This window comes from Jaculus jaculus, chromosome 1 (assembly GCF_020740685.1).
Source record: "Jaculus jaculus isolate mJacJac1 chromosome 1, mJacJac1.mat.Y.cur, whole genome shotgun sequence".
Taxonomy (NCBI): Eukaryota; Metazoa; Chordata; class Mammalia; order Rodentia; family Dipodidae; genus Jaculus; species Jaculus jaculus.
Window position 1 is genome coordinate 247,364,251 of NC_059102.1, and position 22,154 is coordinate 247,386,404.

The 22,154-nt window shown below is 53.3% G+C and overlaps 2 protein-coding genes across 3 annotated transcripts; one reads left to right on the forward strand and one right to left on the reverse strand.

Moving 5' to 3' along the window:
• Positions 1–245: 245 nt before the first annotated feature.
• Positions 246–3,434, forward strand: Acd (ACD shelterin complex subunit and telomerase recruitment factor). The gene is made up of 11 exons (XM_045141891.1): positions 246–390; positions 465–601; positions 729–822; positions 913–989; positions 1,355–1,399; positions 1,509–1,543; positions 1,687–1,838; positions 1,915–2,011; positions 2,567–2,928; positions 3,063–3,154; positions 3,239–3,434. Exons 1-11 carry the CDS (start codon positions 292–294, stop codon positions 3,315–3,317), a joined length of 1,269 nt encoding a protein of 422 aa, XP_044997826.1. The 5' UTR covers positions 246–291; the 3' UTR covers positions 3,318–3,434.
• Positions 3,391–20,212, reverse strand: Carmil2 (capping protein regulator and myosin 1 linker 2). Of its 2 annotated transcripts, XM_012949485.2 has the most exons (39): positions 20,170–20,212; positions 19,869–19,960; positions 19,726–19,776; positions 19,437–19,499; positions 19,192–19,316; positions 18,972–19,063; positions 18,743–18,813; positions 18,550–18,623; positions 18,339–18,414; positions 18,172–18,260; positions 17,828–17,922; positions 17,670–17,756; positions 17,473–17,585; positions 17,241–17,318; positions 17,048–17,124; positions 16,849–16,953; positions 16,022–16,091; positions 15,811–15,892; positions 15,627–15,723; positions 15,486–15,543; positions 14,956–15,128; positions 14,618–14,780; positions 14,438–14,539; positions 11,563–11,691; positions 11,366–11,479; positions 11,035–11,195; positions 10,872–10,959; positions 10,592–10,735; positions 10,392–10,458; positions 9,346–9,581; positions 8,444–8,544; positions 7,999–8,362; positions 7,793–7,915; positions 5,005–5,041; positions 4,776–4,847; positions 4,430–4,651; positions 4,196–4,276; positions 3,634–3,711; positions 3,391–3,555 (listed from the first exon to the last, which is right to left on the reverse strand). In XM_012949485.2, exons 1-39 carry the CDS (start codon positions 20,210–20,212, stop codon positions 3,443–3,445), a joined length of 4,206 nt encoding a protein of 1,401 aa, XP_012804939.2. In that variant the 3' UTR covers positions 3,391–3,442. The 2 variants fall into 2 exon arrangements, with proteins under 2 accessions (XP_012804939.2, XP_044997825.1); XM_045141890.1 differs by lacking the exon at positions 4,196–4,276.
• Positions 20,213–22,154: the final 1,942 nt, after the last annotated feature.

The following is a 22,154-nucleotide window of genomic DNA, read 5'->3' on the forward strand; positions in this document are numbered from 1 at the left end:
TCTTAACTTTTTTTTCTTTTCAGGTGTTACGGGAATGTTGGTAAACATCCCAGATGCCAGGCTGCTGCTCTGAGATGCCGGAGTGAGAAAAAGCAGGCAGCATCCACACGGCCCGCCTCCAGACGCCGCACCGAAGTTCGTGAGCAGGACGCCTACTGCACACGCGCGAGCGCGCAGGCGGGCGGAGCTCGGCCTCAGGACCCGCCTTCCTGCCCCTGCTTCCTCTTCCGACCCGCGGTGGCGCGGCGGGAAGCGTTGGGCGCTGCGTGCCGCTAGGTGCCGCCGCCAGGGATGGCAAGCTCGGGGAGCCTGGTCCTGCGGCCCTGGATTCGAGAGCTGATCCTGGGTTCAGAAACCCTGTCAAGTCCACGAGCCGGGCAACTGCTCAAGGTGAGCAAGCCACTCAGGGCCCAGATCCCGCGCTGGGACCGGGGCGGTGAGCTAACATCAGTCGCTACCCTCAGGTGCTCCAGGACACGGAGACTCCAGGCCCATCCTATGCCCCTGACAAGCCTGACGCCGGGGCCATGCTGCTTGTATCGGACGGAACCCACAGTGTCCGGTGCCTGGTAACGCGTGAGGCCCTGGACACCTCGGACTGGTAAGAGGGATGCCATTTAGCCAGTGTAGGCGGAAGCCCTGAGTAGGAGCGCGAGGTTGAGCCCTGGGTGGGCGGGTCATGTCACAGGCGTCAGCGGGCTGGACAGTGAGGCCTGCGCCCACAACAGGGAGGAGAAGGAGTTCGGATTCAGCGGGACCGAAGGCCGCTTGCTGCTGCTGCAGGTCTGCCGGCTCCGCATCCAGGTCTCCCAGGGCCGCACGGTGAGTGGGAAAGCTCACTCAGGCGGGTTGGTTACCATCCCACGCTCTTGGTGACAACTCCTAAGATCCACCTCCCTCTAAACTCTTCAGCCTGCTGAGTTCTACCTCCAGGTGGACAGCTTCAACCTGCTGCCCACAGAGCAGCCCCGGATAGAGGTGATTGATTGGTAAGTGATGACTCTAGGGAATAGGCTATAACTCAATAGCAAAACACTACTGTAAGCCAGGCGTGGTAGCGCATACCTTTAATCCCGGGATTTGGGAGGCAGAGGTAGGATTGCTGTGAGTTCAAGGCCACCCTTAGACTACATAGTGAATTCCAGGTCAGCCTGGGCTTGAATAAGACCCTACCTCAAAAAAAAAAAAAAAAAAAAAAAAAAAAACTGGCTTAGCACGCATGGGGGGGTTCAGACCCCCAAAGCAAATGAAGCTTCCACCTCCCATCTCCTCACCCTTACTGGCATAGGGCTTTGGGTGAGACAACTTGGAACTTAGTAACACTGACTGCCTACCCCTCCTCTTTACTCACCAGTAACCAAGACTCAGATGTGCAGAAAAAGCTCTGTGACTGCCTTGAGTAAGTCTGGGGTTATACCCTGAGGCTGAGTGAGGTGTGGTGGTCAGGGGTTGGTAAACCTGGGAAGGTGTCAGGATTTTCCTGAGGTTTGTCCACTCTGTTTCTGTAGGGACCACCTTTCAGAATCCACTTCATCCAGTGCAGGTACTGGAGGTGTTGCCCAGTGACCCTAACTCTGTGGAGTTTCTTCTGCCATCACTTCATGCTTCCTCAGTAAGTACCTTACCCACATACACCCTTACCATTTTCTTTGATCTTCAGTCCTTTGCCTGATCCTCTGTTCTCAGGCTTAACACTCTCTCAGCTTCTGGACGAGGTGCAGGAGGACCAGGAGCATTGGGGTGCGCTAGTATGCCTGGCTGAGAGCTGCCTGACTCTGGCAGGCCCTTGTACACCACCCACACTTACCCACTGGGCTGCCTCACGCTGCAAGGCCACGGTCAGTGTGGGGCTCCCCTTGGGAGGTATTAAGGTGAGGCTTAGGCAAGAGTCATGCTGAGACTCATGTCCCACAGGGAGAAACAATATACACTGTCCCCAGCTTATTGCTGCACATCTCAGAGAATGACCAGCAAATTCTGAGCTCTCTGGACTCAAGTCAAGGAGCACAGGGTAAGGAGAACTAGAGAGGTCAAAGGGGGAATCTTTGGAACCCGGGGCTCATGAGCCTTTTCAAGACTACCAGACACTGAGCTGCTGCCTCCAGAGCCAGCTCTACAGGACCAATTTCTGACCTTGATCTCCTGTTCTTCACCTAGTTCCTCAGGAAAGATGGTGCTCAGACCATAAGCATTCAGGGTTATCCAGCTTCTGGGCAGGGTGTTATAAACTGTTATGCTGTACATTGGAGATGGATATTTATTATTTATTGATTTATTGATTTGTCAGAGAAAGAGGGAGGGGGAGACAGAGAGAGAATAGGCGCACCAGGGCCTCCAGCCACTGCAAACGAACTCCAGATGTTGCATGTCCCCTTATGCACCTGGCTAACGTGGGTCTTGGGGAATCGAACCTGGGTCCTTTGGCTTTGCAGGCAAACCACCTTAACTGCTAAGCCCTCACTCCGGCCCTGGAGATGGATATAGACCCTGCAGGCCTATCTGAGCTCACAGGCTACTCAGCCTAAGCTGAAAGGGCTGTGTTCACAGTCAGTCTTCTTTTACCCAGGAACCCCTGCCTTACCCAGCCATGTGCTGTTGGAGGAAAGTGGCGCCAGCGTTAGCCTTCTGTCAGCCTTGGCTGCTCCAGACCGGGTGCAGAGGGACAGCTCCCAGCATTTACCAGCTGTCTGCTCACCCTCCCCCAGACCTGAGCCCCCCAGGATCCCATCCCCTAGTTGTATACCTAGCTCCCCACTCCGGAACCATACCCCCAGTCTTTCACCCCTTGGGCACGCCCCCAGTCAGGCATGTGTGACCAGAGACCAGAAGCTGAACCTGGAGAAAAGGGGGCTAAGATTGCCCCTCAAGAACCAGCAGCTTTTTCCAAGGAGTAGAGCCAAAGGAATCCAGGAGCCCTGCCCTGTCTGGGTGAGCACTGCCTCTCTACAGCAGGAGGGATGGATGGAAAGGGCTATGGGTAGAGCTGGGAAGGGGTGGAGGGTAGTCTCGGATGGGATTAAGGGTCCTTACCGGCCTCTCCTGATACCACCCCCCCCTTTCAGGACCCTCCAAAAAGGCATTGTGATGGTTCTGCCTTTCAGTATGAGTATGAGCCACCCTCTATCTCCCTCTGTTCCCAGGTCCAAGCTGCCAGGTAAGCACATGGGGCTCTCCCTACTTTATTGGTAACAGCACCTGTCCCAGGTGACTTTAACCTACAACCATGCTTTCTTCCCAGACTTCCTCCTCAGCTTGTGGCCTGGGCCTTACAATTTCTGATGGAGCCAACACCTGAATCTGAGCTAACACAGATGTGAGGGTCATACATTGGGGAGAATGTGTACATACAGGTCTGTGCCAAGGAGTGGAAAGACAGTGCTTCACACTCTGTTTCCTTCAAGTTTTTTAATAAAATAATCTCATGCGGCAGGAAAGGAGAGGATCAGAGATTGGGGCCGCCGCCTCTTTGGTCTGTGGCTGGGGAGGGAAGGCTCCTCTCAGGACTGGAGGGCTCTATGGGCTGTGTGGGTGAAATATTGGTTCCAAGGCTAGATCCTGTGGAGGGAAAGAGGAAAGTTCTGGGTTGCACTGAGTGGTGGTATCATTCTCCCACATGCCTTGGTCCCTTCTTACCTAGACTTGGGGATGAGGGTGCCTCGAGCTTCGGTCTGCGCTTGAGAACAGGGGAGCGCTGCAGCCTCAGCGGCCGTTCTAAAGGACACAAAAGCTTGCTGTCTGGCCATCTCCAACACTTCTCCCCACTTCCAGTGCATGGAAAACACATGCATATGGTACTGCCTCAGCTTCCCCATCTGGTGTCCTCCCACTCCTGGCAGAGGTTGCTCTTAAGGGGTTGGAGCCAGGGCTAGTAGGAAAGGCTTGTCGAACTCTAGTTTTTTTAGGTAGGGTCTCGCTCTAGCTCAGGCTGACCTGGAATTCACTCTGTAGTTCCAGGCTAGCCTTGAACTCACTGTAATCCTCCTACCTCTGCCTCCCAAATGCTGGGATTGAAGGTGTGTGCCACCACACCTGGCTGGCTTGTCAAACTCTTGCACCTGGCCTTCGAGCTCCTTAATTTCTCTGGTCATCCTACCACTGGTGGCCCCCCACCAAAGGCCAGAACCAAGATGGAATTCCAAGAGCCCATCCTTCCCCATCTCCTGAACTTAAGCACACATAGAGCTGTCTCCCTCACCAGCAGGGGCCTGGAGCTGATCCTCATGCACAGACACTGCTCGTCGCCCTGCCGAGAGAGGCCTCGGCCTCAGCTGGCCATCTAGGGGAGGCCAAAGTATCAGGGTATGCTCCCAGGAGCTGCCTGCACCCAGCCCTTGCTCCCAGTTTCAGGTTCCAAGAGGAGCTGAGTTGCCAGCAAGGTCTCCTCCAGTTCCCAGCCTAGGGTTGGGGTAGGAATGGAGTGCCTACCTACCTTCATTTCTAGGGCCCAAGCAAGGGTCCTCTGGGAGGTTCAGGATGTCTGGGGATGGGCTGGGTCTTCGGGGGCTTGGGCTGGGACAAGGGGAGGGGGGACCTGGACCATCCTGTTGGCCCCAACCACGGCCTCTGAGCTCTGCGTTCAGCTGCTGCCCCAGTGTCTTCCAGGTGGCGGACTCAGGCCCCTGACCCCCTGGCCCTGGCCTGCGTGAGGGGTCTGCAGGGAGAAGAATATTAGCCAAAACCTGGACTGGGCCTTGTAGATAGGTCTGAACAATGGTTTGATCTCCTTTCTATCTGTCCCAGTCCCTCCCATGTTACATGCAGTGGCTCTCACTCACCAGCAGATACAGAGTGGGTACGGGACTTGATTGAGATGGGAGGGGTCTCCGTGGAGCTGTCCATAATGTCACCTGCAAGGCGGGGCTGGGGACTCAGGCACCAGACCTTAGAGGCGAGGGGAAGAGAAGCCTGGCCTCTCCCCTCCCCAGGAGAGCAAGTACCTTGGGTGCTGTCCCAAAGGCCATCTCCTCCCCCTAATTTACTCCCTTACCCCAGGGTTCCACTTACCATCTGAGCCTGCCTTCTTGATCTCACCATCTTTGCTCTGTAGGAAACAAGGCAGTCAAACACCAGCCTCATCTTTCTCACCCTAGCCTTATCTTTTTGTTGCTCTTAAAACTTATTCAAGGGCTGGAGAAACTGCTTAGTACTTAAGATGTTTGCAAATCCAAAGGACCTTGGTTCAGTTCTCCAGGACCCATGTAAGCCAGATGCACAAGGTGGTGCATGCATCTGGAATTTGTTTGCAGTGGCTAACGGCCCTGGTGTACTCATTCCATTCTCTGCCTCCCTCCCTCTCTCTCTCTTTCTTTCTTTCTGTCTCTCAATAAATAAAAATTAAAAAGCCCGGCATGGTAGCACACGCCTTTAATCCCAGACTTGGGAAGCAGAGGCAGGAGGATTGCCGTGAGTTCAAGGCCACCCTGAGACTACATAATAAATTCCAGGTTAGCCTGGGCTAGAGTGAGATCCTACCTTGAGAAACCCAAATAAATAAATAAATAAAAATAAAATGCTGGGCTGGAGAGATGGCTTAGCGGTTAAGCGCTTGCCTGTGAAGCCTAAGAACCCCGGTTCGAGGCTTGATTCTCCAGGTCCCACGTTAGCCAGATGCACAAGGGGGCGCACAAATCTGGAGTTCGTTTGCAGTGGCTGGAGACCCTGGTGTGCCCATTTTCTCTCTCTCTCTGCCTCTTTCTATCACTCTCAAATAAATAAAAATGAACAAAAAAATTAAAAAAAATAAAAATAAAATGCTAAAAATCTCATTCAAGCCAGGTGAGACCCTGCCTCGGAAAGCAACAACAATAATAAAAAAAAAAAAAATTAAAAGGGCAGGTGTGGGCTGGAGAGATGGTTTAGCAGTTAAGGCATTCACCTGTGAAGCTTAAGGACCCAGGTTCGATTCCCTAGGACCCATGTGCATGCATCTAGAGTTCATTTGCAGTGGCTAGAGGTCCTGGCACACACGTTCTCTGCCTTCATTCTCTCTCAAATAAATTAGAAAAAAAAAAAGTGCTGAAGAGATAGCTTAGCTGTTAAGGCGTTTGCCTGCAAAGCCAATGGACCTCAGTTCGATTCCCCAGGACCATGTAAGCCAGATACACAAGGTGGCACATGCGTCTGGAGTCTGCAGTGGCTGTAGACCCTGGCACACCCATTCTCCTTCTCTCTCTCTCTCTCACTCACTCACTCAAATAATACACAAAATATTTTTTTTAAAAGGCCAGGTGTGGTGACACCTTTAGTCCCAGCACTTGGGAGGCAGAGGTAGAACGACTGCCATGAGTTTGAGACCAGCCTGGGACTACAAAGTGAGTGCCAGGTCAGCCTGGGCTAAAGTAAGATCCTACCTCAAAAACAAAATACCTCACTCACAGACTGCCCACCATGGGCTGGCAACAATATGGCAAATCCAGTGCCTGCCTTCTGAGCTGAGAGTCTGAGTAATTGGTACACATGGCATACATGACATGGCATACATGAACACCTATGATGCAGAGATTGTGATTTCAAGGTAAGATTTCTCTAGCCCAAGCTGACCTGGAACTCACTCTGTAGTCCCAGGCTGGCCTCAAACTCACAGTGATTCTACCACCTCTGCCTCCTGAGTGTTGAGATTAAAGGTGTGTACCACCACGCCTGGCTGTTTTTTGTTGTTCTTTGTTTTTTCCAAGGTAGGGTCTCACTCTAGCCCAGGCTGACCTGGCATTCACTCTGTAGTCTCAGGGTGGCCTTGAACTCACGGAGATCGTCCTACCTCTGCCTCCAGAGTGCAGGGATTAAAGGCATGCGCCACTACATCTGGCCTGGTTTTATTTTTGTTTATTTTTTATTTACTTGAGAGTAACAGAGAGAGAAAGAGGCAGATAGATAGAGAATGGGTGTGCCAGGGTCTCCAACCACTACAAATGAACTCCAGATCCATGTGCCACCTTGTGGGTCTGGCTTACATGGGTCCTGGAGAATCAAGCCTCAAACCGGGGTCCTTAGGTGTCACAGGCAAGCACTTAACTGCTAAGCCATCTCTACAGCCCCTGGTTTTGTTTTGAGATGGACTCACTATATAACCCAAGTTGGCTTTACTTGAAATTGTCCTGCTTCACCTTTCTGAATGTCGGGGTTACATACTTATATCACCATACCCACAGACAGTGTTATTTCTTAGTTCTATGTTGTACATTTTATACTTTAGTGTTACTAAATTCAGCCCATCTCCTTTCAAGTGTGTTTTTCTTGTAAAGCTGTTCAGTGACTGGTTCATCAGGGTGATGTTAGAAGGGGGTATGACTAGAGTAGCATTAGCAGGGAGGACATGGAAGGGAATCAGGAACATCCACTAGGAGATGCAGGGATAGCTGAGGAACCTGGGAAATGGATGATGAATCTGGTCATGAGACAGACAGGAATGAGAGATGCCCAAGGGAGGAGAGCAGGAAGGTCTAAAGTGACCGGGATTAAGACCTCGTAGGACCTTGTAGCTGGATTAGGAGCCTAGATGGGGTCTCCAGAAGCCCTGGAGGACTAGCTGTTTCAGGTACAGGTGACTAGGTCAAATTTTTTGGTTAGATCTGCAGAGAAAGGAAGAGCTTTTTTTTCCATCCTAGGAAGAGCATCAGTAGCCTGGGCCAGAGTAGAAGAGGAAAGAAAGTTATATCCAATGACTATTTTAAGAGGGAGGAGTGTTAAAATTAGATCTATTTATGCCAAGAGTTTCTTCCCTCCTGGTCACACGTGTCACCCACAGATTGCCACTTGCTCCCTCAGTTCACACTCACAATCCTTCCCAACTCACTTGTTTCCTCTTGCCTTCAGCGCCTGCACTGCCCCTGCTCACACCAATCCTCTGCAACATCACTTGTACCCGTTGCTCAAATGATGGGGCCAGCTCAGTGTCTCCTCGCTCCAGGGGCCGCCTCTGGGGACAGAGATGCCCAAATGGAGAAAGAGTTCACTGCCCTCCATTCCCAAGATCCCTCAGCCCCTATCACCAGGCCTCACCTTGTCAGGTCTGGCACCCAATGTTGCCTCCTCCTCAGCAGGAAGCAGGATCATGGAGTAGGCCTTGCTTTCCCGTGTATAGCGGGGCCGGCTTCTGCGGGTAGGGTCAGGGCTGCTGGTGCCTCCCTCAGCCCCTCCAGGCTCCTCACCACGGCCAGGGCGGGCTGGTGGCCGTAACAGGTCCCCAAGTGTAGCTTTTCTGGCACGGGCAGCTGCCCCAGGGCTGGTCTCTAGATCAGGCCGTGGGCTCCGTGTTGAACGAGGCTTCTTAAATGCAAAGAGGGTGCCCAGCTTCTTTCGAAGTGTACGGGGGACAGGAGTGGCACCACCTTCTTCTGTAGCTGGGTCTTCATCAGGGGCCCAGCTGTGGGGACATTCATTAGTGACAGTGGAAACCCATGGACAACCCACCCTGTCCCACCCCCTGCAACTGACCCTCACTCACAGGCGATCCTGCTGGATCAGCCTTTTGGAGAAGAATTCCTCCACACCCTCGTCCACGCGGGCACTGAGCCCATTCCCTTCTTGCAGCAGGGCTGGGGCCACCTGGGAGATATTGGCAGGTCAAGGGTCAGGGCTAAGTGCAACTGTGGCTTCTCCCCCATCCCTTTTCATCATCCTGGCCCTGGCCTGGAGAACATGCGGAATGAAGCTAGGGGCTGGCCTTCACTCCCACTGCTGCCTCTGTACACAACCCAGTCCACGCCTGTTGTCTCACAGATGCTATGTCCTGAACCACCTGGTCATCAGCAAGCTCGCCCCTGGGACCGTACGTTCCGACTTCCCACTCCCTCTGCTCCTACTGGTTTCCTGCAGTACCCTCGCTCCTGCCCCCACCCCACCGGGCCTGCTCCCGGCTCAGTGGCGCCGGCTGCTGCGTCAGACCCTCAGGGGGCCTCAGGGCCGGCTGCTCCTCATCTTCTGCCAGTGCCCACTGCCGCTTCTGGTACCCAGCCCACACACACATACATCTCCCCACGCATCCACTCGCCCGACGCGCAGCATACGCAGGAGTGTCCCCGCGGCCCAGCCGCCCGGTGTCTTTCAGTAACCCCAGGAAAGGGAGGGCAAGGCGGACAGCCGCCCTCCGCACGTTCACCCATGCAGCAGACCGCTCCAAGGCAGGAGTCCTCGGTGCAGGTGTATCTCCCTCGAATCCCGCACACCCTTGGCCCCTTATGATGGGCATGGCCTGGGGTGAGGGATGATCAAGAAGCCAGGGTGCGATCAGATGGCCTTGGGCCCCCACAACACATCTTCTTGCCCCTTTATCACTCGTATGGAGCGACGAAACCACCCTCGACCCCAAAGTCCATGAGCTCCAGAGCGGCGGCGGGGGGGGGTTACCTGGGGGCCCCCCGGCGGCGGGCGGTGGTGGTGCTGCCGGCGTGGCCGCGGCCGGGCCCGGGTCGGATGGCGTAGGGGCTGCCCGGCGGGTGGCAGGTCCATGCGAGGCAGCGGGACGGCGGGTGGTCCAGGGGCAGCGGGGCTCGGAGAGCCGCGCGCAGACGGCCCAGCCTGCGGCTCAGCATCTTCCCCCGGAGCCGCCAGCTCGGGCTCCGGCTCTGCTTCCTCAGCAGCACCTGCGGCGGGAGCACCAGGAGAGCACAGAGCGTCGAACTCGGGAAGGTGGCAGTGGAGGCGCTCGGGCGGCGGGGGACCCGCCCAAGGCGCGGGGAGGGGCCCGGCTACGCCGCCCGCCCCTCCCCCCGCCGTCGCTGTCCGCGGTTCTGAGCGCGGCCCCGAGCGCGCGCGGCTCCGGCTCGGGCTCCGCTCGGCCGCCAAGCATGCGCGTCTAGGAGTTAGGGAAAGCGGTGTGTGTGTGTGTGTGGACCTGGCGGGGGGGAGGTTTCGTGGCCTCGGTCTGCTCAGGTCCCACTGCATGCTGAAAACAGCCAACCCCAGCTCTGCAGGTTGCACAGACAGGGTCCTGGCTTGGCTCAGGCAAGAGTCAGGGTATACCCAGGCTATATGACTAAAGAAGTGCTCAGTGGGCTGGAGAGATGGCTTAGCGGTTAAGCGCTTGCCTGTGAAGCCGAAGGACCCCGGTTCGAGGCTCGGTTCCCCAGGTCCCACGTTAGCCAGATGCACAAGGGGGCGCACGCGTCTGGAGTTCGTTTGCAGAGGCTGGAAGCCCTGGCGCGCCCATTCTCTCTCTCTCCCTCTATCTATCTTTCTCTCTGTGTCTGTCGCTCTCAAATAAAGAAAGAAAGAAATAAGAAAGAAAGAAAGAAAGAAAGAAAGAAAGAAAGAAAGAAAGAAAGAAAGAAAGAAAGAAAGAAAGAAAGAAGGAAAGAAAGAAAGAAGTGCTCAGGTCTAACAGAACTTTTTAGCTCACGTGAGTGAACACCCTCCCCACACATCTTCTACCTGCCCCCCCGACTCTGACTTACCATGAGGGGAGGTGACAAGGTGAGGGCAGTGGCTGGGCTCAGGCCATTTCTGTGTAGAACTAGCATCCTGGTGAGATAGGAACAATTTCAGCCTGAGGTGGGGGGTTGGAACACAACCCCAGAACTGTCTCTCATCTCCCACACCCCAGAGCAAGATGAAAGAACTATAGTTTTAAGCCTGGAATTCTGGAATCATTTACCTTCTCCTCTTTCTCCTCTTCGTTCTCCACAGGGAAGAAAAGTCCTTCCAATTCCCCAGGCCCAAGAGGGCTGGGCTCACCTCCACCCAGGGCTGATACAGCAGGGGGCGTTGTCACTGGTGCTTGCTGAGCCAGACTCTCCACCTGCAGTTCCAGGATGCCCAAAGATGGGCAGAGCTAAGAAAACCCTGAAGTAGCCACCTTCGTAGGTGACATGACAAAGTCTCCTGCAAGGTGATGGCCAAGTCACTCTGCAAGTATGTTCCCAGCATGTCCTCACCAGTCTATCCCGGGCTGCATTCAGACCGGCCAGAGCCTGAGCCATAATGCTGTCTGCCAGGGTCCCTGTGACTGACAGGCGCATGTTCCTGAGGGCAGGAGAGGGTGAGGGTTAGTGTGCAGGCTCTGCCCACACTTGCCCATCCCAATCTCATTCAGCCTACCTGAGCCTAGTGAAGGTATCTTGTAGCAGCTGCTCTGGAAGCAGGTCTGGGAGGCTCCTGGAGCCTGCTAAGACACCCTCTAGCTGTTCCCTGCAGCCAGGTCCCTGCAGCATTTTGGGGCAGAGACTCCTTGTTGTGTCCAGTGTGGCATGAGTGAAGTCCTGAACAAAGGTTACAGCATAGCAATGGTGTGGTGAGAGTCCAGGATAGGTTTATTGGTATGATCTCCATCAAACCTCCGTTTACTAAGGGGATGTCACAGTCAAGTTTATGAGTTGGGGTCAGGCTCATGTATGGAGGAGGTAGGTCTGGGTCAGGAATACCATCTTACCTGGATGTCCTGGCGGCAGACCTCCCCCACCTGTCCCAGGAGGCCCCCCAACTTCTGCTGCAGCTGCCAGTGATGGCTTGGGGAGTTTCCAGCCTCATAGAGAGTAGGAAGAATCTGAGGTGTGATGAGGAAAAGAAGGGCAAGTTGACATGTAACTAGAAGCAGAAAGGCCTACATAGTGGGGAGGGTGTACTCACACTGAGAGAGAAGTTAGCATTTTGGATGGCATCCTCGGCCTGGTGCACAACAGCCTCAGCCTGGGGCCCAGCCTCACAGCCAAGCAGCTCCATATGCTCCTGCACTGACTGACACAGTTCATTCACTTCCTGCTGGAGGCATAACAGATTGGTCCTAGACCTATGTCCTCCCAGTCTCCCACCCTGCCTGCCTCCCTCCTAGGGTCTTGGACAAGGTGGGTGAAGTTCTGAAGCCATACTATCAGCCAATTGCTGAGCAATCCTATCTGTTCAAGAATTGAGAGCACTGTCTCTTTATTTAGTCATTTTAGGGTCTTAGAAGAGGAAGGAAAGAAGCTGTTGGTCACTGTTTTTGTGGTTTTTGTAATGGATTTTTTAAGGTAAGAACATCTCGAAAAGGCAAGTTAGATGACGATGCCAGAGACTGGACTGCTGGGTCAGGCTACACAGACATCACTGGGGAGAGAAGAGAAGCCTTGTGAATGGGAAGTCAGAGATGGAGCTACAGTTAAGAAATGTGAAGAGAGGGCTGGAGAGATGGCTTAGTGGTTAAGCGCTTGCCTGTGAAGCCTAAGGACCCCGGTTCAAGGCTCGGTTCCCCAGGTCCCACGTTAGCCAGATGCACAAGGGGGCGCACGCGTCTGGAGTTCGTTTGCAGAGGCTGGAGGCCCTGGGGCGCCCATTCTCTCTCCCTCTATCTGCCTTTCTCTCTGTGTCTGTCACTCTCAAATAAATAAATTTTTTAAAAAAAGAAAGAAATGTGAAGAGAGGGCTGGGGAGATGGCTTAGTGGTTAAGGCGCTTGTCTGCAAAGCCAAAGGACCCAGGTTTGATTCCCCAGGACCCACATAGGCCAGATGTACAAGGTGGTGCATATGGCTGGAGTTCATCTGCAGAGGCTGGAGGCCTCTCTCTCTCTCTTCCTCCTCTTTCTCTCTCAAATAAATAAAAATAGAATGTATTAAAAAGAAAGAAAGAGAGGCTGGAGAGATGGCTTAGCAGTTAAGGCATTTGCCTGCAAAGCCAAAGGACCCAGGTTCAATTCCCCAGGACCCACGTTAGCCAGATGCACAAGGGGGCACATGCATCTGGAGTTTGTTGGCAATGACTGGAGGCCCTGGCGTGCCCATTGTCTCTCTCTTTCTCTGTCAAATGTGTAAATAAATAAAATAAAATATTTTTTTAAAAAGGAAAGAAAGAAAGAAGGAAGGAAGGAAGGAAAGGAAGGAAGGAAAAATAAACAAAACTGGGTGTGGTGGCACATGCCTTTAATCCCAGCATTCCACCTGGGAGGCAGCAGTAGGAAGATTGCTGTGAGTTCGAGGCCACCCTGAGGCTACATAGTTAATTCAGGCCAGCCTGGTCCAGAGTGAGACCAAAGGAAAGGAAATGTGAAGAGAGGGCTGAAGAGATGGCTTCGGGGTTAAGTATTTGCCTGTGAAACCTAAGGACCCCATTCGAGGCTCAATTCCCCAGGACCCACTTAGGCAGATACACAAGGGGGCGCCTGCATCTGGAGTTGGTTTGCAGTGGCTGGAAGCCCTGGCATGCCCATTCTCTCTCTCTGTGTCTGCCACTCTCAAAGAAGTAAATAAAAATTAATTAATTAATTAAAAAGGAAAGAAATGTGAAGAGAGAGCTGGGCATGGTGGCACATGCTTTTAATCCCAGCATTTGGGAGGCAGAGGTAGGAGGGTCGCTGTGAGTTCAAGGCCACCCTGAGATGACAGAGTGAATTCCAGGTTAGCCTGGACTAGTGTGAGACCCTACCTCGAAAAACCAAAAAAAAAAAAGAAAGAAAGAAAAAGAAAAAAAGAAATGTGAAGAGGCCTGGGATCAAACGCATGCATCACCAAGTCTGGAAAAGACTTTTTGAAATAAAATTATTTTTATTTATTTATTTGAGAGAGGGAGGGAGAGAACAAGCATGCCAGGGCCTCCAGCCACTGCAAATAAACTCCAGACACATGTGCTACCTTGTGTATTTGGCTCACAGGGGTCCTGAGGAATCAAATCTGAATCCTTTAGTTTTTCAGGCAAGCACCTTAACCACTAAGCAATCTCTCCAGCCCAGGAAATTTTTTTCTTTTTGATTTTTTGAAGTAGGGTCTTGCTGTAGCCCAGGCTGACTTGGAATTAAACATGTAGACTCAGGGTGGCCTTCAACTCATGATGATCCTCCTACCTCTGCCTCCCAAGTGCTAGGATTAAAAACATGCTCCACCATGCCTGGCCAGAAATATTTTTTAAAGGAAGGTCAGAAAGATTACTCCATCTAAACTCCTTTTTAAATTTCTTTTGTTTATTTTTATTTATTTATTTGAGAGCAACAGAGAGAGAGAGAGAGGAGGGAGGGAGGGAAAGAGAATGAGCGAGCCAGGGCCTCCAGCCACTGCAAGTGAACTCCAGACATGTGCTCCCCCTGGTGCACCTGGCTAACGTGGGTCCTGGAGAATCGAGCCTTGAACCGGGGTCCTTTGGCTTCGCAAGCAAGTGCTTAACCGATAAGCCATCTCTCCAGCCCTAAACTCCTTTTAAAAATTATTTGTTTATTCATTTGGGAGAGAGAGAGAAGCAGAGAGAGAGAGAGAGAGATAGCATGGACGTGCCAGACCTCCTGCCACTGCAAACAAACTCCAGCTACATGCTCTACTTTGTGCATCTGTCTTTACATGGTATTGGAGAATCAAATCAGGACCATCATGCTTTGCAAGCAAGCACCTTTAATCTCTGAGCCATCTCTCCAGCCCAAGGGTGTAATCTGGATGAGGGAATTGTCTGGGACATAGGACTCAGGAACCCTGTTCGTAGGACAGCCAGACTCTCACACTCACGGAGGTGCCCAGTTACTAAAGGCTGAGGAAGGGGACACTGACCTGCTCTGAGCGGTCTGAAATCAGATCCAGGGGCTTAAGGCAGGATGCACTCTCAGAAGCAGAAGTGTCTGCACGATTGTTCCTCAAGAGACAGGCTTGGATCTTCAGACAAAGAATATTGAGAGAAGGCAGGGTACAGAGTTACCACACAGAAGAGGGCAGAGCTGAAGGGTCACTCACCTGATGGACTGCACGTGCTGTCAGTTCTGGGCGACTGCGTTGTGCCTGGGTCACATCATTCAGTGGCAGAGGCATAGACTTCAGGCTGTGATTCTGCTCCAGGGCCTGAGCCACATCCAGCAGGCCCAGAGCAGATGTGTGATTCCTGTCCCAGATCACAGACCTGGGCCCCACCAGGCTTCAGTTGAACGAAGAGCCTGGCAAGACCTCATCCAACCCTCTAGTTTTATCCATTTGTCTATCCCATCAACCTGCTCTCCTTAATGTATTCCATACCTAACCCACCTAACCCCCCCCATTGGTCCCACCCATATGATGATCCTGAAGACCCTGCCCACCGGAGCCTCGTATTGACTCGCAGAGCCTTGGCCAGCATCTTGGCTCCGGCGTCCCCCAGAGCATTGCCACTGATATCCAGCGTTGTCAGTTTAGGATTGGTGCCTAAGGCCTGGAGCAGTATGCTGGCACTCAGCTTCAGCCGGGACTCAGCCACAGATAGAGATTGCAGAGGCTGTGGTTAAGAGAAAGCTATTGAGGGCTGGAGAGATGGCTTAGCTGTTTAGGCGCTTGCCTGCAAAGCCAAAGGACCCAGGTTTGATTTCCCAATTTCCATGTAAAGCCAGATGTACTAGGTGGCACATGCATCTGGAGTGCATTTGCACTGGCTAGAAACCCTGGCATGCCCACTCTCTCTATCTGCCTCTTTCTCTTTCCCAGATAAAAAATAAAATAAAATAAATAAACAGAAAACCATCAACATCTGGAGGAGGATTCAACAAAGATAGCAGGTGTCAAAGTTTAAGGGAGCAAGTGAGAAGAGTTGGAAGAGTCCATTGCTTCAAGACCCCACAAGGTCCAGTGAACTCACACAGTCATCATCCTGTATGAGCTGAACAATCCGGTGCAGGACGTCATCAAGGGTCTCTCTGTGGGAAGGGATCGCTGTTATTGGACTACCAGAGTGGTAGAGTTTTTTGGGGGGGGCACATGGGTGAAATGAGAGGCTTACTTGCACCGGACGTTGAAGTTCCTTCCAAGGGCCACATGTTTCAGAGACCGGCTCCTCCCTATGGCCAGCACCAGAGTCACCATGTCTGAGCCGAAACCTGAGGGCACCAAGGTGACGCACAAGTCAACGGTGCTGGGTGGGGTGGGGATGGGAATCAGGTGGATGGGTTTCCTGGTGGTCTCACCATTGTCAGTTAGATCCAAGGAGCTCAAGGAGCCTGCATCACAAACTAAGTCTTGTATCACCTGGGCACCCGCTGAGTGCAGCTGGAGGTGGAGTTGGGCCACACTCAAGACCCGCAGGCCAAGGTAGGGGACAGGCAACCAACGCCACCACCATCCCCACTCCCAATGTGTGGGTACACTCCTGGCTCACAACTAGGAAGGGGAGCCCACCTCACAAGCACTGAGGTCCAGGTGCAGGTTGCGGATGTGTGTGTTGAGCGCCAGGCCATCCAAAAGGGCCCTAGAAGAGAATGTCACAGGGTGGGGGGATCTGGGAAAGGGAAACCCAAGATGCAAATGAAAACCAAGAATGTGGGCTGGAGGGATGATTTAGTGGTTAAGGCATTTGCCTGCAAAGCCAAAGGACCCAGGTTTGATTTCCCAGGACCTACATAAGCCATATGCACAAGGTGGCGCATGCATCTGGAATTTGTAGCAGCTGAAGGCCCTGGAGAGCCCATTCTCTATCTGCCTCTCTCTCTCTCTCTCTCAAAAACAAACAAACAAGAACAACAACAATAAAAAAATAAAATAAAATAAAATAAACAGCAGGGCATGGTGGCATATGCCTTTAAACCCAGCATTGGGGAGGCAGAAGTAGGAGGATCACCGTGAGTTCGAGGCCACCCTGAAACTACATAGTGAATTCCAGGTCAGCCTAGGCTAGAGTGAGACTACCCCCCGCAAAAACAAACAAACAAACAAACAAGAAGACAAGCCAGGTGTGATGGCGCACACCTTTAATCTCAGCACTCAAGAGGCAGAGGTAGAAGGATCACCATGACTTTGAGGCCAGCCTGAGACTACATGGTGAATCCCAGGTCAGTCTGGACCAGAGCAAAACCCTACCTGGGGGAGGGGGGAAGGCAGGGGCCAGGACAAACTAGATGGTGGGTGTGACAGGCAACAGAAGAGGGATCGAGGGATGAGGTATCTGAGGCCTGGTCAAGGTGATGACTGCACAGGCGAGAGGCACGGCTGTGGGCAGCAGCACTGACCTGAGCGCTTCAGGTGGCAGCTTGCAGCCCGCCAGGCCCAGGTGCCTCAGTGTCTCAGTGCTACTGAGGAAGAGCTGCAGAGCAGCAGGCACAGCCCGAGACTTCCTGGGTTAGAGTGAGAGAAGTGAGCTTCAGGCGCAGGGAGGTGATTCCTGGCCAGCCTCTCCCCTGCCTCCCTACCCGGACCAGTTCTTCATACGTGCGGGAAAAGATATTCCTTGAGGCATCGAGGTGGGCGAGCTTGGCACAGCAGCCTCCAGATAATGCTGTAAAAAGCTATGGGAAAGTGGTGTTGGCTACACCTGCCTTTCCTACCAGCGCCCTGCCCTCCAGTGTACTCTAGCTCTGGCTAGAGTCCCACCGACCACCCCCTGCCCCCCCAACACTCTCACAGTGTCCAGCGCTGTGTCAGTGCCTGCGAGATTCAGGACGGTCAGAACGTTAGGACGGCTCAGGAAGCTATAGAGGCCCTGGTAGAGGACAGTGGCAGGGAGGGGTCAGAGACTGCTGGCTAGGGCTTCCTGACATCCCTGTCTGGACCTTCATGACTATGGTCAGATTCACTAGAGAGGCCAGGTCTCAGGATCTTTCGCCCAATCTCTGACGTTGACAACCACCACTTACCCCACTGTCCTCAGAGGCTCCCAGTGCCCCAGGGTTCCCAGAAAGGTCCAGGTGGGTCAGGGTAGAGTCAAAGGCAGCATTGGCTGCCAGTGCCTGGCCCAGAGCCCTCATTCCTGGAAGTAGTGGAGGGGGTGGTGGCTCAGCAATCAAACACACTCACCTCCACCCCTCTCCCACTCCTCCTCAACCCCAGCTACCTCGTGATGTCAATCCTGTCTGGGCCAGGCTGAGCCTCCTCAAGGCTCCTGGACAATGCTCTAGGTGTGTGCTGAGCGCAGCCATACCTGGGGGTAGGGCAGCTCAGTGAGCCCCATCTCCTACTGCCTGCCTTAGGGGTTTCCAGGCTGAGCCATACCTCTGTCATCCAGCAGGTTCCCAGCCAGGCTGAGCTCTCGCAATCCGGAGCTGGAATGTCCTGATAGTGCCTGGGCCAGTCGCCGAACAAAGTCCCTGAGGACAAGATTCCAGGTGTGAAACTGAGCCTAGATTCCCAAGCACTGCTCCCAGCCACCAACAACCCCATCCTAAGTTCCATACTCCCCCCACCCTCTTTTTATTTTCGGTTTTTCGAGGTAGGGTCTCACTTTAGCCCAGGCTGACCTGGATCTTACTCCGTAGTTCCAGACTGGCCTTGAACTCACAGTGATCCTCCTACCTCTGCTGGCTTCCTTCCTTTCCACCCTTGTTTGGGATCCTCACCCTCTCAGGCCACAAGTCTCCAACACCAGCTCCTCCAAGTGGGATGACTGACTCATCATGTGTAGAATCTGTTCTGAGACCTCAAGGCTCTGAAACCAGGGGATTGTGGGGTCAGTAGGCAGGCCCTGGCCCCCACACCCTTGGCGCTTCCTGCCCTCTACCCTCACCAGCTTCATGTCCACACAGGAGAGGCATCGGAACCACAGGTTGTAAGATAGGGCAGCCACGCTCAAGGCCAGGTCTCTGGGCGGGGAAAGAGCAGGAGCAGAGCTCAGGGCCTTCTGGCAAGATTCTAGGCTCAGCATCCCGTACACACAAAAGTGAGGTCCAGGAATATGGGTCCTGGAAGCTTCCTTCCAAATCCCGGCTGGCCCTTACCGGCTGCCAAGGTGGCTGAAGTCACCAAGGGAGAAATGGCGGCAGCCTTGACGATGGTAGATGGTGTCCACATCCTGGATGGGAAGAAAGTGTTCACATCTGACTTCAGGCCATGAATGGCAGAGAAGGGCTCAACATATATATGGTGTACCAGACGTCTCCAGAGCGCCCAGAAAAAGAACCCTACTCTCACCCACTGAATTTCTTCTCGAAAAGGGAAGCCATTGTAGTCACATAGAGCTTCATAAGTCTCCAAGAAGCCGCCTGGGGAGGTGTCAGGGGAGTTATGGAAGGAAAAAGGGAGGCAAAAAGATGAAGATCAGACCCAGCTAGACAGTAACTCTATTTAGTTTGGGAGTTCTCTGATTCCCAGGGCTTGGGAGAAAGCTGGAAGCTCTATACACCCTTGACTTCACCCTTACCACAGGGGCTGCTGGGTCCTGTGGACGCTAAAGGATGGCTTCTCTCCAGCCGCTCCAGCATTGAGGCAGGTGTGGGCTTCCGGAATAGCTTCCTGAGGAGAGGGTACAGAAGAAGGGTCAAGGGACTTCTAGCCCTTGAGAGATAAGAGCACCTTATGGTTGTCTATTGGGACCATCTCCCACTGCCCTCCTCCGGCCTCTTGTAGTTACCAGGCCTCACCCAAGGGTTGAGCGAGGAAAGACCTTTTTGATGGCAGCTGCCACATGCTGGGCCAGCTGTTCCAAGGCGGCCACACCAGGAAACTCCAGGACCAGTTCAGGCAGGGACTCCAACTCAAAGGTGACCTAGGGAGGGTGGGGCTGCTGGCCTCTGGCTCTGTGTGGGGGGCTGGTGTCCCTTCAGAACCCCAAGTACAGGGAGTAAAGCCCACGTTGTAGGCCTAAGTGAGATGCCAGAAGTCTCACCTGAGGAGGCATCTCCTGCAGCGCCATGGCCTGAACTTCCAGGTAGCTGAAAGTGCAGTCCACCTAGAAAGTACCCGAATCAGCCGAAACCAAGCCTGAGCCCCACCCTCAGAAGCCCACTCTTTTGCGCAGTCTGGAGCCTAGAGCCATGCCTACCCAGGCTCCCCTCCAGTCTGCTGCCAGCATAGTGCTAGTGTTGGAAACTTAGAACAAGCAAGGGCAAGGACGGCTCTGCGGAGGTGGCCCCTTGCTGCAGGGCAAAGGACTTGTGGTTAGGCCTAGGACTCACCCTCAGGGGGAGGCAAGTGTGGAGCAGGTAGGCCCTCCATCGTAGCAGTGCCTGGGTGAGACACGATTTGGTAGTTTGGGCAAATCAAGAAGCTTCATGCTGAGCCTGGCCACCCTCCTGGGATCTGTTCCTGCCCACCTTACCAAGACATGGCTTGTAGCAGCACCCTCCTGGGGCAGCCAGGTTTTCAGCAGCAGTTCCACCTCCTTGGGCCACAGGAACCTGGTGATCTCGCCTGTGGAAGGGCCGACTACTAGGTGACTTGGGTCCTCCCATCAGAACCACTCCGTGCCCAAGGTCTGGGCTAGAGAGAGTACGGGTCAGCCAGGAAGAAGCGGAACTTATCCTGGGATGCTGGTCCTTCCTCCCGTTGGGGCAGAGAACCTCTCTGAGCTTGGTGGACCTTTGGTTTGGGGCCAAGTGAGCGGGAAGAGCCGGGTTTACCTTGCAGTTCGCAGGATATGCCACCGTCGGAGGGCTGAGCCATGGGGGCCGGCGGTTCTGGCCCACGAGCTCCGGCGGGAAGGAGCGGCGGGCGGGTGCGCACACACAGGAAGCCGGGGGCCCCCAGCGCGCCGCGCCGCAGCCACCTGCTCCTGCAGCAGCGGAAGGTGCGCGCCGCTTCCTGCCGGGCCCGGCCCTGCCGCGAGGGCTGAGTTCGCTCGGGTCCCGGGCTGCTGGGCGGGCGGGAGGTCGAATCCAAGCCGCCCGCCCGATCCGCTCAGGACCGCTTCCGCCCGGGTGCACCGAGCGGTGGTGTGGCGGGCTGGGTCCAGCCCGTGGAGTGTCGCTTGCGGTCCCCCACGCCCCACTTTCTCCCCAGCTCACTGAAGCCAGCACCAGAGGGCGCCACCCGCCTGGCCATCCCAGGTCGGTGGTAAAGGCCAGGAAGGGCAGGCTCGAAGTAAAGGCGAATGGTCTGTTCTGCAAGGAACATGCAACTATCCATCCAACACGCAAGGTCTTTCCCTGCTCTGATACTGACGCCCGGGACTCCGTTGGAGATTCACGAATATATATATATATATATATATATATATATATATATATATATATATATATATATATATATATATATATATATATATATATATATATATAATTTATTATGAGAGAGAAAGAATGGGCACTCTAGGGCCTCCAGCCACAGCAAGTGAACTCCAGACACATGCGCCACCTTGTGCATCGGACTTACATGGAATTGAACCTGGATCTTTGGGCCTCGTGGTCAAGCTCCCTAACCACTAAATCATCTCTCCAGCTCTTTTTTTTTTAAATAAATATTTTATTTTGACCGAGAGAAAGAGGGAGGGAGAGAGAGAGAAAGAGAGAGAGAATGGGCGCACCAGTGCCTCCAGCCACTGCAAACTCCGGATGCATGGGTCACCTTGAGTATCTGGATTACGTGGGTCCTGGGGAATCGAATCTGGGTCCTTTGGCTTTGCAGGCAAGAGCTTTAACCTCTAAGCCATCCCTACAGCCCACCAGTTCTTTTTATTAATGAAAGAGAGAGAATAGGTACTCCAGGGTCTCTAGCCACTGCAAACGAACTCCAGATGCATGCGCTACCACGTACATCTGGCTTATGTGGGTACTGGGGAATCAAACCTATGTCTTTAGGCTTTTCAGCGCCTTAACTGCTAAATCGCCTCTCCCACCCTTAAAAATATTTTATTTATTTATTTGAGAGAGGGAAAGAGGCAGAGATAGAGAGAGAAAAAGAGAATGGGTGTTCCAGGGCCTGTAGTCACTACAAACGAACTCCAGACACATGGGCCACCTTGTGCATCGGCTTTATGTTGGAACTGGGGAATCGAACCTGGGTCTTTAGGCTTTGCAAGCAAGCACCTTAACCACTGAACCATCTCTCCAACCCTCCATTTCTTAAAAAGTTATTTATTTATTTGATAGTGAAAGTCAGATTATATATATGTGGTTATATGTCTCCAGCCCTCCACTAACTTTCAAAAAAAAGAAAAAGTAATTTGTAGTTGGGTGAGATACACTTGCATATCAGCACTATTGAGGCTGAGATAGGAGGATGAATTTGAGGGCAGCCTAGGCTACAAAGAGAGTGCCCAAGAACAGATGTCTAAGCTTTATAGAAAATGGGAAAGGACCAAAAAAAAAAAAAAACAGGCTTGGAGATGCTGCCTTTAATCCTGCACTTGGGAGACAGAAGTAGGAAGATCATGGTGAGTTTGAGGCCAGCCTGAGGCTACATAGTGAATTCCAGATCAGCCTGGACTAGAGCAAAATCCTACCTCAGAAAGAAAATGGGGCTGGGTGTGGTGGCACATGTCTTTAATCCCAGCACTCAGGAGGCAGAGGTAGGAGGATTGCATTGAGTTCAAGGCCACCCTGGGAATACATGGTGAATTCCAGATCAGCCTGAGCTAAAGCAAGACCCTACCTCGAAAAAAAAAGTG

Excerpts from the sequence above, each read along its gene's own strand:
- Acd (XM_045141891.1), top strand. The coding sequence starts at position 292 with ATGGCAAGCTCGGGGAGCCTGGTCCTGCGGCCCTGGATTCGAGAGCTG. Across the intron at positions 1,400-1,508 it reads AAGCTCTGTGACTGCCTTGA|GGACCACCTTTCAGAATCCA; the intron begins GTAAGTCTGGGG and ends CTGTTTCTGTAG. Across the intron at positions 1,839-1,914 it reads CCTCACGCTGCAAGGCCACG|GGAGAAACAATATACACTGT; the intron begins GTCAGTGTGGGG and ends CATGTCCCACAG.
- Carmil2 (XM_012949485.2), bottom strand. The coding sequence starts at position 20,212 with ATGGCTCAGCCCTCCGACGGTGGCATATCCTGCGAACTGCAAG. Across the intron at positions 19,500-19,725 it reads ACACTTGCCTCCCCCTGAGG|GTGGACTGCACTTTCAGCTA; the intron begins GTGAGTCCTAGG and ends GGTACTTTCTAG. Across the intron at positions 9,582-10,391 it reads CCTTGTCACCTCCCCTCATG|GTGCTGCTGAGGAAGCAGAG; the intron begins GTAAGTCAGAGT and ends CTCCCGCCGCAG.